General features: G+C 43.9%; 1 protein-coding gene across 2 annotated transcripts in view; it reads right to left on the minus strand.

Annotated features, from left to right (window-relative positions):
* The window catches only part of ARHGEF7 (Rho guanine nucleotide exchange factor 7), a 326,826-nt gene that overhangs the window by 145,111 nt on the left and 166,531 nt on the right, over positions 1-15,184 (minus strand). For both annotated transcript variants that reach the window (XM_082244774.1, XM_082244775.1), the window contains exon 9: positions 13,594-13,716. In XM_082244774.1, coding sequence (XP_082100900.1) covers positions 13,594-13,716 — 123 coding nt within the window. The remainder of the gene's footprint in view (positions 1-13,593; positions 13,717-15,184) is intronic.

Below are 15,184 nucleotides of genomic sequence, written 5' to 3' on the forward strand. Positions count from 1 at the left end.
TAGGGGAGTGCTCCTATTCTCAGCTCGTTACCTGTATAGAAGACACCTGGAAGCCAGAAATCTTGTTAAATGATAGGGGATCAAATACTTATTTCACTTAATAAAATGCAAATCAATTTAACGTTTATGAAATGCGTTTTTATGGATAGTTTTGTGGTTACTCTGTCTCTCACTGTTAAAATAAACCTACCATTAAAATTATAGAATGATCATTTCTTTGTCAGTGAGCAAATGTACAAAATTAGTAGGGATTTAAATACTTTTTTCCCCTCACTGCATTGGGTTAAGGTCAGGACACCGTGCATGTCAGGCAAGTTCCTCCACCCCAAATTCGCTCATCCATGTCTTTATGGACCTTGCTTTGTGCACTGGTGCGTAGTCATGTTGGAACAGCAAGTGCCAACCCCAAACTGTATAGTTCTTATTCCTATCGCACACCTTCCTGGTTTGTAGGCACTTGTGTACTGGGTGCGGAAGCGATCACCAGCTGGCCACTGGATCAGTTACAAGTAGATACATATTCGCCAGCACACCAAGGATCTTGCAAAAGCAGTCCAAAAAGCTTTATTCCAGAGAAGATCACATCAAAAAAATATAGTGCAATGTTTCGGAGCCGCACAGGACCCCTTCTCAGGCATGTGACGAATTTGACGAAGGGGTCCTGAGCGGCTCCGAAACGTTGCACTATATTTTTTTGATGTAACCAACCCCAAACTGTTCCCACAAAGTTGGGAGTGTGAGATTATTCAAAATGTCTTGGTATGCTGATGCCTACAGAATTACCGTCACTGGAACTAAGGGACCAAGCCCAATCCCTGAAAAGAAAAAAAACCCACACCATAATCCCCCCTCAACCAAATGATTTTAACCAGTGCACAAAACAAGGTCCATAAAAGACATGAATGAGCAAGTTTGGGGTGGAGGAACTTCACTGGCCTGCACAGAGTCCTGACCTTAACCTGATAGAACACCTTTGGGATGAATTAGAGCGGAGACTGCAAGCCAGGCCTTCTCGTCCACCTGGCCTTACAAATGCACTTCTTATAATGTGGTCAAACATTCCCATAGACACACTCCAAAACCTTGTGGACAGTTTGACAGAAGAGTTAAAGCGGCTATAGCTGCAAAGGGTGGGCCAACTCAATATTCAATATTCAACCCTAGGGATTAAGACTGGGATGCCATTAAAGTTCATGTTTGTAAAGCAGGGGTCTTCAGGAACAATTCCCATCATGCCTAGTCATGTCTATAAATGTCAGTTTTACAATGCCTCATGGGATGTGTCGTTTTGCAACAACTGAAGGGCCGTAGTTTGAGGATTCCTGGTGTAAGGGAAGGTGTCCCAATACTTTTGGTAATACATGCAATCGGCGATTTAAAATTTTTAAGATTAAAAACGATTACTTTAAAAACATGCATTGTATTCATACCCCTACTTACAGAGATATGCACACAAGTCTTTATTTTACTAATAATTAGTGCATGACATTTCTTCCCCCCCCCCCCCCCCAAGCACTATGGTCTTCTAAAAGTAGAGTACATTGTAAAGTCGAATAGGAACTCCTGAGCCTATTGCCATATAGCTGAAATCCAAGATACTGTTGCCTGTATTGCCCCTGGAAGACTTCCCGCTGGATGAAACGTGAATAGGGCAGAGTTTAGCGGTGATATCATCATGCCAGTTCAGAGAGGCGGTGGGCTGTACAATATGCTCTTGAGGTTTTCTCATTCCCTACTTTGTTTTTGAATAAACACTGACTGTACTTCACTATGGGATTTCCTTGCTTCTCCCTTCGCATCTTTCTATGGCGCTAATGCACTTTTATGGGAAGCATGGTTCTAGAGGGAGAGAAAGGCTTAACAAGTAATTCGATGAGAGAAGGAAGGGTGGAGCCATTCATCCAGGTGGGATCTGTCATCACAGAGGTGCTGTTAGACCTCATGTGATGTGGGGTGCTTTATAATTACACAGTGGCTGGTGCACATTTGAATGTGTGAAGAGTTTTTTTTACTCACGATGAACTTGGGTTTGTTTTTTACTGGACTTGAACATTTTCTGGTGAATTGTGATCATATATTTGAACTGCATGGGCACAATTTATGAATAGGTTTTTTGTACTCACCGTAAAATTCATTTCTCTAAGTTCATCGACGGACACAGTGCCCCATTAATCCTCACTATAGCGTTTTATCTTCTGCAGGAGTAGGACTAGGCAGAACTAAAAAAACGTGGTTACGTTCATGGGCTGTCCTCAGCTGGCATATAACCCCCTCTCTGCTATAGGTAATCAGTTTAGTAGCAGGCAGTATTAGAAGCATCAAAAGCTCCATAGAGGGGTGGGTGCTGTGTCCGTCGAACTCAGAGAAATTAATTTTACGGTGTGTACAAAAATCCTATTTTCTCTTTAGTTTATCAAAAGGCACAACACTCCATTAATCATGACTATAGGGATGTCCAAAAGCAGTGCCAAAAGGAAAATGAGGGGTGGGGAAAATAACCCAAGTCTAAACACAAGAGCCCTAATCGGGTCACAGGAGCTCAACCAGGACACAGGAGCCACATAAAAAAATTTAAAGAAAAAAACCCAGCAAGAGGGAACAGCCCCTCTTAAACAGCAGCAAAACCTTGTGGCCAAAAGAAGCATCCGCAGATGCCAAAATATCTACTTTGTAGAATTTGGTGAAAGTATGCACCGACGACCAAGTGGCTGCCTTGCAAACCTGACCTATGGACGCTTGATTGCGGAAGGCCCCAGGAAGTACTAAGCGACTGAGTAGAATGCGCTGTGACAGGGAAAGGAGAAATCTGACATTTAATAGAATAAGCCCGATTCACCGTTTGTCTGATCCATCTAGAGATGGTAGCTGAAGAAGCAGCCAGCCCTTTCCTTGGTCCCTGTGTAACCACAAAAAAGCAAGTCTGACCCCAGAAAGGACTCCATGGCTGCCAGATACACCCAAATTGCTCGAACCACATCCAAGGCATGCAGAGCAAATTTCTTGGGATGAGCCGGCTTGGGACACAAGGAAGGCAGCACAATGTCCTCATTCAAATGGAAGTCAGAGACAACCTTAGATAAGAACGATGGACAGGGACGAAGAACCACCTTATCTCTATGGACCACCAAATAGGGACTAGACAGGATAATGCGCCAACTCCGTTATCCTAAGGGCCGATGTAATAACCACCAAGAATGCCACCTTCTGGGACAACGTAGTCAAGGGAAACTCCCCAATATTCTCAAATGGAGGATTCCGGAGAACCGAGAACACCAAGTTTAAATCCCACGGCGGCAAAAGAGACCGTACAGGTAGAACCACATGTCTAACTCTCTGAATTAAGGTACGAACTAAAGAGCGTGTGGCTAGGGGGTCTCTGAAAGAAGATTGCCAAGGCAGACACCTGGCCCTTGATGAAACTCAAGGCCAACTTCTGCTCAACACCCCATTGAAGAAAGGCCAAGATCTGAGCCAAAGAAGCGAGGATGAGCGCCAATGGACTCACACCAAGAAATGTACGCTTTCCACGTACGATGGTATATCTTGCTTAGAAGTCGACTTTCTCGCCTTCAACATAGTAGGGACCACTGATCCAGACAATCCTTTATCCCTCTGCACCTGGTTTTCAACAGCTAAGCCGTCAAAACTAGTAAAGCAGGTTGGAAGTTCAGCCCTTGGGGCAACTGGTCCTCTCTGAGAGATAGCCCCCGACATTTGCAGCACACCGAATAACCAGAAGACCTTCGCCCTCGCTCCTTCGCAGGAACCGTAGAATAAGCTTGAGAAGAGGAAGGTATTGGGACCGACAGTGGAACTAGGATGATGGCTGCGTCCACCAGAGGAACCTGTGACCTCGCCAGCAACCTCAATATCTTCCCGTTGGACTAATCCTGCTGAAGGAGCCGTGTACAGGCTTGTGCAAATGGAACTGCCTTGAAGGTGGACACCACCAGGCCCAGAAACTGTATGCAAATCGGGAGAGAAGATTCTCTCTGCGTGACAGCAGTCGGCAAAGCTCAGCCTGTGGTTCCCGAAGTTAGACCAGAAGAAGAACCACCCTGGTCAACATTAAATCCAGAGTCAGACTATGGAGAGGAGATTCAATTTCCTGGACGGGGATAGGGGAGACCTTGGGTAGTTCGGACATCACCTGAACCTTTGCAGGAATTATATCTGCACAAGGAGACTCAGGGCCTAAAACCCTCAAAATGGACAAACTCTGCTCCCCCTTCTTTGGTACCCACAAAAGGATCATTTTGTGGATCCCATTGATGCGCATGAAGGAGGTTCACAAGGCTGGAAAGCAGCAAAGATGTCCCCCACCCGAGTTATGGGTGAGGGCAGAATTTCATGCTGAAGGGGTCTTGTCTGCAGGTCCAGGGAAGACAGCTCTAGGCTTACCAGACCAAGGTTGCTGGGAACCTACCGGAGAAGACTGAAGGATCTATTAACCTTATTCTCAGTCCCAGGAGCATGAAAGAATCTATGGGCTGGGAAGGAGGGTCCCCGTCTGCGACGAGGCTCCTTCCCTTTCCTAAACTGTGGCAGGAAGGTACTCTCCCCCATGAGACCCTTAATGATGTCATCCAGAGTAGCCCTAAACAGGCGATTGCCTTGAAGCGCAGATGGATGACAGCTTTCTTGGAGGTTTGGTCTGTAGACTAATTCTTAAGCCACAGCACACGCCTAATCACTAAAACATACGGAGAGCATGGACAGAACGGGAGCCGCATCTAAAGCTGCACCACAAATAAGCTGCAGCCCATGGACCCACTGGCTCTTCAGATCAACGTAAGCAAAGGGAACCTGCTCGTTCCCCAGACCCTGGCGCAAAAGTTTGACCCATTCAGTTAGGGTCTGAAACACCAGGGCTGAAGCCAGGACGGGCCACGATACCAAACTTGGCATAGTAAACATACTGCTTGGCATCATCATGGTTGCTTTATTCAACCTGGAAATAGGAGGGTCCACCACCGGTGGACTGTTCCACTTTTTTTTTTTAAAAGTGACTCCTCAAAAGGGTAACGTACTACAAAACGTTTAGGAATCACAAAGGGTTGCTTTGGTTTCCCCCACTTCTTATAGATACTTCTGTCAAAATAGGGTAGATAAGGAGACACCTTAGCTGTACGAGGCACATTATGTGTACCAAAAAGGACAGCCACGTCTGTGGCCACATCCTCAATTTTTAAAGTCTCACGCACTGCAGTAAAAAATGTGTCCATCAGCATTTTCTCATTCGCTGCTGTGGCCGTGGAGGAGTCATTCTATCGGACGGATCAGGGGGCCACTGGACGGGCCACGTCCACTGCGGCACCAGACTCAGAATCAGATGAGAGACTGAGCAGGAGAAGGCGGAGGACGCTTCTTGCTAGGCCTTTGCCCACGCGCCTCTTGCACCCCCGATACCAAGGACTGTAGGATCACCGTCAGTGCAACAATGGGGAGCTGAGGTTCCGTGGGACCTGGCGCCTCCATAAGGGTGTCAGTAGGGGAGATGTGACCATATAGGATAAGGGAGACCCCACAGCAACAAAAAAGTTTTGGCACCGCTATGGACTCCCACTCACACTCAGGGTACTTGCAAGCAGAGAGAGAGGGCCCCAAGGACTCACCTGTCAGGGTGCCAGGAAACCAGACCACACGGGGATGCAGGTAAAATAAAGCAGTTTATTGGCGCATACAACAAGAAGCGCAATAAGCAAGAGTGAGGAAGTGAGAGTATGAACAAGCCGGGGTCAAGTCCAGAAGTGGGTAGTCATCCAAGCGGGGGTTGAGTCCAGGAGCAGGTAGTTTACCGATGCGGGGTCGAGAGTCATCAGCCAAGCCATGTCATATGGAGGAACATGGAGAACAGAAGACTGCTAGCAGTGATGCACCTTGGAGTAAACACGCAAGGACAAGGACTGCAACCCATCAAGTGATATAGTCAGGTGTGCAGAACCATCACTGTGCGCAGCAGGCAAGTAATAATGCAATCAGTGTTTAATAAGAGGCAGCAGTCTGCACATGTCCAAGATGGCTGCCAACAGGAGGGCAAGGTAAGACCTTGACATCAGCACTACCAGCCAGAGGAGCGCCATATGTTCGGACCCTATATCCCATAGAAGGAAGAGGCCGAGGAGGGCCTGGAGCCTATGCAGCTCCGCCCATCCCCAGCGTCACGCCAGACCATGGGAAAATGGCCACCGTGACGTTACGAACCACACAAACATGGTTGAACCGCTGAATACTGCTAAATGCTGGTAGACTGAAACCACGCAGGAGTCGCCGCTGCGCCCTCTGCACTGGAACCCCCACCAGACCCCAGGTACTGCACTCCACACTTGCTAAGGCAGTGCATTCACCACCACATGCATTCACAGCGGGGGGGGAAGGAAGGGAGATAGGGGAAAAAAAAGGCCCAGCTTTACTGAAGGATTAGGATGTGAGGAGGGAATCTGCAAGCAGGTCTGACCATCCCTGGAGGGTACCTGCGTTCACCCCACCCCAAGGAGGAGAGGGGGGAATGTACTTAGCTCTCTATGGATGCAGGTATTGCTCCAGACAGAACCTCTTGCCACCAAAGTGGAGGGCTGTTGGCCATATGCGACACTGCGAGGCGCTTAACTCACGGGCCAGCCTTCATCTGCTGAGGCAGTGTCATGGCCGACCTTGCGCGTAGCTGCGGTCTGCACGCACTCACTGGTCGGACTGGGGAGACCACAGGATCTAGATTATCCAGCCCGTTGCGCAGCCTGGCAGTTGATGGCAGATCTTCCAAGACAGAAAAGCAGAGAGAAGCAAAAAGATGCATGGAAGGGGAAAAAAAGCAAAAATTGCTAGGACCAAAAGATCCCAGCAAGGAGCTTAAGTCTTTACTCCTGGCTAGACAGAAACAAACTAAATACCTATAGCAGAGAGGGGGTTATATACCAACTGAGGATGGCCCATGGAAGTAGCCATGTTTTTTTGTTCTGCCTAGTCCTACTCCTGCAAAAGGTGATATAACACTATAGTCAGGATTAATGTAGCACTGTGTCCGTCAATGAACTAAAGAGAAATATGGCCTATTTGACAGCCAAAACTATTGTGGAGATAATTGTATTCAGATATTTGATGTGTGGATATCAGTGAGTGCTGCAGTCACAATATTTTACTTTTTAATTCAATATTTATTGTGGTGATTGCATATATTTTTCCAGTGCGAGTTAAAGGATTTGAATTTTTGGATTTCAATTTATTACTACCCTAAGGAAAAAAAATTGGGTAATGTGGTGTTTTGCTGTGTCACAGGCACAAACAATTTGAGGATTCCACTAGACCTCTGAATGTGTGCTGAGACATCTGGCACCAAATCATCAGTAGCAGATTCTTTCAGTCATGTAAATTGTGAGGTGGGGCCTCCATGGATCGGACTTGTTTTGCCAGCACATCCCAAAGATGCTTAAAGCAGAGTTCCGGCCACGAAAAAAATGTTTTCAATAAAAATACCCCCGGGACAGTCAGGGCTAGTACATTCCACAATGGATAGCCTCTGTACTGTCCCGGGTCGCACTTACCTGCAAGAAGAAATACTTACCTTTAAAATTTCTTCTCCAGCGTTGCCATCATGGATGTGGGCAGCTGAAGCCAGCACGATCCTCTTCTGCGTCCTCTTCTCCCAGAATGCGCCTGCACCGGCCCCGCTCGTCACTTCCGGTGCGGCGCCGCATTCCTCCACAGCTTCTGAAGCTGTTTAGCAGTGACAAGAGGGGCTGGTGCCGGCGCATTGATTCCTGGGAGCGATGACGTTCATCTCCCAGGAATCATTGCAAACCGGAAGTGACGGCGCGGTCCGTGGCCGCCGAGGGAGGAAGTGGAAGAAAGGGGAGTATATTTTTCTACAATAACAAGTAAAAAAAAAAAAAAAAACGTAACTATCCATTTCTTTTTCAGGTGACAAATAGGAAGTGGATGGCCACAAAATCGATTATGTTGATTTTGTGGCCTGAACTCCGCTTTAAATGAATTGAAATCTGAAAAATTTGGAGGTCAACACCTCAAAGACACCGTCTTCCATTGCTCCGGGAGTCCGTTCTGATGCTCATGTGTCCATTGTAGGCATTTTTGGCCGTGGACACAGGTCAGTATGGACACTCTGACCAGTATGAAGCTATGAAGCCCCATACGCAACAAACTGCAGTGCACGGTTCGTGGTTAACTTTTTCAACAACCTGAGCAACAGTAGCTCCTCTATTGGATCAGACTACCAGCCTTCACTCCCCAAGTGCATCAATGAGCCTTGGCTGCCTATGATTCTGTCACTGCTTTTCCTTCAAGAGTGGAATCTGGGGAATTTGGAGGCAAAGTCGACACCCTGAACTCATTGTATTCCTCAAAACATTCTTGAATTCATCAGACCAGGCCACCTTCTTCCATTGCTTCATAGTTCAGTCCCTTACACTCACATGCCCATTGTAGGCGCTTTTGGCTGTGGCCATGGGTCATCATTGGCACCGTGACAGATCGGTGGCTTCACAGCTCCATATGCAGCAAACTTTGATGCACTGTGTGTTCTTAAATCTTTCTATTGGAGCTAGCATTAATGTTTTCAGCAATTTGACCTACAGTACCTCAAATTGATCAGACTAGCCAGCCTTTGCTCCCTACACAAATCAATGAACTTTGGCCGATCATGACCCTGCCACTGAATCACCAGTTTTTCTTTTTTGGATCACTTTTGGTTCTTATGCAAAAAAGGAGGGAAGTGTTTGGCGCTGCCAATATGTGTAATAAATAAAGTGGTTCTTAAATTATTATATTATTATTATACCTGGTGCCTCTAATAGTGAAGTAACGTTTTAACAATCTTTATTCTATCCAAGTAAAAACAGGTACTCACATAAATAGCAGCAGAAATATGCAATCATATGCTATAGGAGCCGCAAGGTCCTCTTTAGCGGTGTAGCGATGAGCGGCGTTTGCTCCACCGATCGGATCTGCGTCCCAAGCCAGTACTTGGGATTGTTAAAACGTTACTTCACTATTAGAAGCATTTTCTTTGCATATGTCCTGGGATGGCCACTATGGAGCAATAAGGTTGGGACATCCATAGCACATATATTACCCATTCTGGAAACGGGTGACGGGATTGAGCAAAGTGGACCAGGTGTTAAGCGAACCAGGCAACCGGACCCCCCTTCCTTGGGAGCGATCTCCAAAAGTATCGACCTGCATTCTACCCCTGTGTGGGGATATCTTTCTGGTAAGCTCAGTATTTACTAGAAAGGGGAACACCGGACCCACAGCAGAGGGGAGCACCTGACCAATTTACACCACTACTATCCACCCCGCAGCACCAGAATTTTATGGCACTTATTACTACCACTTTCGACTGTTTTTACTATATTTGGCTTTGAGGACTTATATTTATATTTTTATTGGCAATATACTCATTTTAAGGCATATATATTTATATACACTTCGAATTTGTAATTTTTTCATCACTTTTTTATTGGTACACTATATATATTTTTGATCACTTTTTTATGTTTTTTGGGACCTTTCAAGGCTGATACTTTTTGTTGATCACTTCCTGGCACTGTTCACTGTATTCACGCAGCCGGGGTCCAATATCTTTTGTCACATTTATTATATTGAATATACTCCTGGATGATTTATTATCATTTTTTATAACATATTTTTTCTTGCTTCACGGTATAGCGACTTTCTGCACTATATTTATTCTGGCTCACTTTATATACATTTGTATACTTTAATTATTGTGGGCACATTTTCTTTCTCCTTTAAATTTGGGTGGTGCTTACCACTCATACTGCACGTATCACAATATCACTTTTCTTACCTGCACTTGAGAGGCACCAAGTTTTATTCATTTTATATTGTTTTATATATGTTATAGCATCTTATACTCAATTAATGCTGTTTTTTATAACTATGAATTTTATGTGATATCACGTTATACTACTGCACTTTTGCAACAAAAACAATACACCAGGTATAATAATAATATAATAATTTAAGAACCACTTTATTACACATATTGGCAGCGCCAAACACTTCCCTCCTTTTTTGCATATTCAGTGTATAATCCTTTGGGATTATATTCCGAAGTGGGCTGCAGCCGATTGACCTTTTTTAGTGCCCTTATCCTACTACCCTGCTCTATCCTAAGCGCGGATCTTTCCATAATAACTTTTGGTTCTTACTACTGCAGACCAGGAACATCCCCCACAAGAGCTGCAGTTTTTGAGATGCTCTGATCCAGTTGTTTAGCCATTATAATTACTCAAATCCTTACGCTTGCCTTATTTTGCTGCCTTTAACCCAACCATTTTTAGGGAGATGTTCACCTGTTGCCTAATATATCCCACCCACTTTCAGATGCCGGCGATTGGCTTTCTTGGGATAACAACCGATGCGGCTAAAAAGCTGCTCGGCTGTTATCCCAAGCAGCGGGAAGGGACATCCCCCCCCCACGCAGCTCGACTGGGCTCTTCCGTCCCACCGGAAGGCCTGAGTGACCAGCCAGCACGTTCGCCGGCTGGTCGGAGACCCAAACGAAGCCGGAATCAGCTTCGATCATGTCTCAGATCTAGTAATCCAGAAGCGATGTCATGACATAATTTCCAGTTTACAGAAAACTTCAAGGCAGCAAATCTTGAAAAAAATTACAGCTTTAAAAATGGCCAAACTTGGCGCTTTGAATGCTTTTAAGTGCAGAGGAGGGATGAGGGGTCTTTTAGACCCCAGATCCCTCCATAAAAAGTAACTGTCACTGCCTATTACTGTCACAAGGGATGTTTACATTCCTTCTGACGGAAATAAAAGTGATCAGAAATCACAGAAAGGGACAGTGTAAAAAAAAAAAAAAAAATAATAAATAAATAAAATAAAGAAGGGAAAATTTTTTTAAAGCACCTCATCCCTCCGTGCTCGCACGCACAAGCGAACGAATACATAAGTCGCGACCGCAAATGTAAACATTGGTCAAACCACACGTGAGATATCGCCGTGATCGTTGGATTGAGAGCAGTAATTCTAGCACAAGACCTCCTCTGTAACACTAAACTGGTAATCTGTAGAAATTTTAACCGGTTGCCGACTGTGCACAGTATATTTACTGCGGCAGTCAGCCCCGGCCAGGCAGAGTGACGTAGATCTACGTCACTCGCTTGTCACTGTAATCGGAGCCAATAGCGGGCGAGCGCGCGCCCGCTGAGGCGCGCGCCCGCCTCGGCTCGTTCAGGGAGGAGTGTGGGCGTGTGACCGGCGGACCCGATGTCCGCCGGTCACTCGCCGATCGTCGGTACAGCGGGAGAAAGGCAGAACGGCTTATGTAAACAAGCCGCCTGTCATTCTCCCCTGTGTAAAAATGAAGATCAGACGGTTCTACTACGTAGAACCATTGATCTTTGTTTTTACACCAATAGCCATGTCCCACTACAGTTAGAAGCACGCCCCTAGGACACACTTAACCCCTCCCTGTCCAATACAGTTAACCCCTTCCCTGCCAGTGTCATTTTTGCAGTAACAGTGCATATATATAGCACTGATTACTGCAGTAATATCACTGGTACCCCCAAAAGTGTCAAAAATGTCAGTCAAGGGTCCAATCTGTCCACCGCAATGTCGCAGTACCGCAAAAAAAAAAAAAAAAAGCAGATCGCCGCCATTACTCGTTAAAAAAAAAAACACCAAAAATGACAAAAATCTTTCCCTTTGTTAGTAAACACGATAACTTTTGTGCAAACCAATCAAAATACGCTTTTTGCGATTTTTTTTACCAAACATAGGTAGCAGAAAACAATTTGGCCGAAAATGTTAAAAAATTTAGATTTTTACATTTTTTGGGGGGGGGGGGGAATTTCATATAAAAAAAAGTGAAAAATATTGTTATTTTTGCAAAAATTACGCTTCTTTTTTGTTTATAGCGCATTATCAAAAAATCGCACAGGTGATCAAATACCACCAAAAGAAAGCTCTGTTTGTGGGAAAAAAAGGACGTGAAATTTGTTTAGGTACAGCGTCGCACGACCGCGCAATTGTCCATTAAAGTCACGCAGTAAAAAAATCGCAAAAAACCCCCTGGTCAGGAAGGGGGTAAAATCTTTCGGGGCTTAAGTGGTTAAAAGCGTCAACTATGGAGATTTTTCTTTTTAAGGTACCGTAGTTTGTCGCCATTCCACGAGTCTGTGCAATTTTAAAGCATGGCATGTTAGGTATCTATTTACTCAGCGTAACATCATCTTTCACATTATACAAAAGAATTGGACTAACTTTACTTTTTTTTTTTTAATTCATTAAAGTGTATTTTTTCCAAACAAAATGGGTTTAAAAGAATGCTGCGCAAACACTTTGTGACATTAAATATTGCAACGATCGCCATTTTATTCTCTAGGGTCTCTTCTAAAATATAAATATATAATGTTTGGGGTTTGGAGTAAATTTCTAGCAAAAAATACGGATTTTATCTTGTACAAATGTCAGAAAAAGGCTTAGGAATGACGGGGTTAAAGTTGAACTTTAAGTAATAAATAAAAAGGGGCTAATCTGCAAATTTTTCATTTAGAAGAGACATGCTTTGTTTCGTCTGAGTAAAAAATTACCTACCTGACCCCACAGGCGCAGACAACGTTACACTCTATTACTTTTGTTTTACGCATGTAGAGCGATTCTTCTCTATTGGAGAAAAGCGGAGACCCCTTCTTTGACTTACTGGAAGGCTCCAATTAACGAGGCATTGCCATTTCAAAAAGCCACTTACCAAAAAAGGGGCGGTCACAAAATATTTCAGAAGGCGTGGGATGGTTGGTTTTCTGACTCATCCACACTTACATGAGGTTGGCCTAGTTGTACATGAGCTTGGTTGGTTGCTTACGTCAAGGACAGGAATTATCCCTGGTTTTTGAAGTTATTCTGTAGTTAATCAAGATAACTGTACCTTGGGGGCGGGTGTTGTTAATATGTTAACATTGAGTCTCTGGTAAAGTTGATTTTTCCTAGGATGTATTTCAAAAGCATATATTTTTATATCCTTTCCAGGTGTTGCACTAGGGGTGGGGGTGTTATGTTCTTTGTTTTTATTGTTTTCTTATGTATCTGGCTGCACCAGAATTGTTACTGTATTTTTATTTTCTGTTTTTTGGTATCTTGGATACCCTGTTTTGTATACCCTTAAAGATCATCAAAAAAAAAAAAAAAAATCAAAAAATAAAAGGCATGCACATCTCATTGTTAAAATTTGGCAATGCTGAAACCAATGGGACACCTGCGCATGCGCAACATCATCCCTGCAAAGGCAATTAAAGTGGCCAGCGTTCGATACACAGAACCTGACCGCTCGAAGATTTCAGCTGCCAGCGGGGAGCTCCAGGATGTTGCATCGCTGGAGCCAAGGTGGAGTACAGTTACACTTTAACTGAAAAAGTAAATTTCTGGAACACTTATACCCTGCAAACCCATGCAGCAGAATTATGGTATTTTATTTAAAATAATAGTCTCAAAGCACTATTTCTGTTTAATAGAAAGCAGATTAAAACATGCTAATAAAACATAGATCTTATAAGATCTGTTTAATCAAAAAATGTATTCGCTTATATTAAACCTTACCTATGTTGTGTGAGTACATTTACAGCAGAAGGGTGATTGGCACAATAAGCTAGATAAAGATTCTTCATCTTCGGCATTAGGTTCATAAAACATCCTCCGACCCTCTGTTGACCCTCGGGCAATCTAAGGTGGAAACCCAAAAGTTCATACATGTTCATACAGTATAAAAACAGTCTTTTTGCAAATGAGTGGATTTAACAGAGAAACATTTGTACTAGGTGCGGACATTTTCAGACAGGGTTTTTCTGTACTAAAACATTCTACACAACAGTATCGACATTAGGATTAGGACACTAGAAGCAGTTGTTTAGGGACAAACGCTGCCCATGTACAGGTTCATCTCATAAAATTAGAATATCAAAAATGTTAATTTTTTTCAGTAATTCAATACAAAAAATTATAAAACTCATATTTTATACATGTGTGTTACACACTTTGAGTTTTGATGACTATGGCTTACAGCTAGTAAAAACCCCAAATTCAGTATCTCAGAAAATTTGATTATTACATAAGACCAAAAAAAAAAAAAATTTATTTTTTTTACAGAAATGTAGGCTTACTAAAAAGTATGTCCATGTACAGTATAGTATGCACCGATTACTTGGTCAGGGCTCCTTTTGCATGAATTACTGCATCAATGCGGCGTGGCACGGAGGCGAGCAGCCTGGGGCTCTGCTGAGGTGTTATGGAAGCCCAGGTTTCTTTGGACTTGATAAAACACAGTGGATCAACACCAGCAGATGACATGATGCCCCAAATCATCACTGACTGTGGAAACGTCACACAGTCCATGACATCTGCTGCTGTTGGTCCACTGTGTTTTATCAAGTCCAAAGTCAGCGAAGCCCTCTACCAGGAAATTCTAGAGCACTTCATGCTTCCCTCTGCTGACCAGCTTTATGGAGATGCTGTTGTATATATAAGTCGCGCTAAATATATTAGATGGAGATGTGAAGTCCATAAAAAGTCCAAAAATTTATTGTTGATAAATTCCAGGATCAAGCTCCCTTAAGGGTATGTGCTTACCAGATGAAGGTAAGGAAAAGGCAGTCTCGCTGCGTGGAAACTTGTCACCTTGACAGTAGATCCAAGCCTCTATGATCGGTCAACTCAGTGGACATAGGATCATGAAAAGCAAAAAATATCGCAATAGCGTAAAACCCAACAAACAATTTAAATTGTGACTATCACCGCAGGTGTGGGTAAATAAGGATTGTGATGTGAAATAACCTCCACCACAATAATAATGAAATAGGTTAAGTCATGCAAAAAATAGGGAATTTAAGATAAATACCCCTTACCAGAAAGGTTAAGGGTTAACGCCTTAAGTGATTAAAATATATCTCGGTTGGAGTCGCCTCTTACCAAACAGAAAAGTAATAACACAGTGAAGAAAACGCTGAAAAGAAAATATCGTGCTGAACCACCACCAGCTGGATTCGCCTCTTACCCTGGATAGATAAAGGTTAGCCAAAGTGTGCTAAACAAATCCAGTGTACCACTCAGGACTGTTTCCTGAGTGGTACACTGGATTTGTTTAGCATACTTTGGCTAACCTTTATCTATCCAGGGTAAGAGGCGAATCCAGCTG

This window comes from Pelophylax lessonae (assembly GCF_965119305.1).
Source record: "Pelophylax lessonae genome assembly, chromosome: 2".
Lineage (NCBI taxonomy): Eukaryota > Metazoa > Chordata > Amphibia > Anura > Ranidae > Pelophylax > Pelophylax lessonae.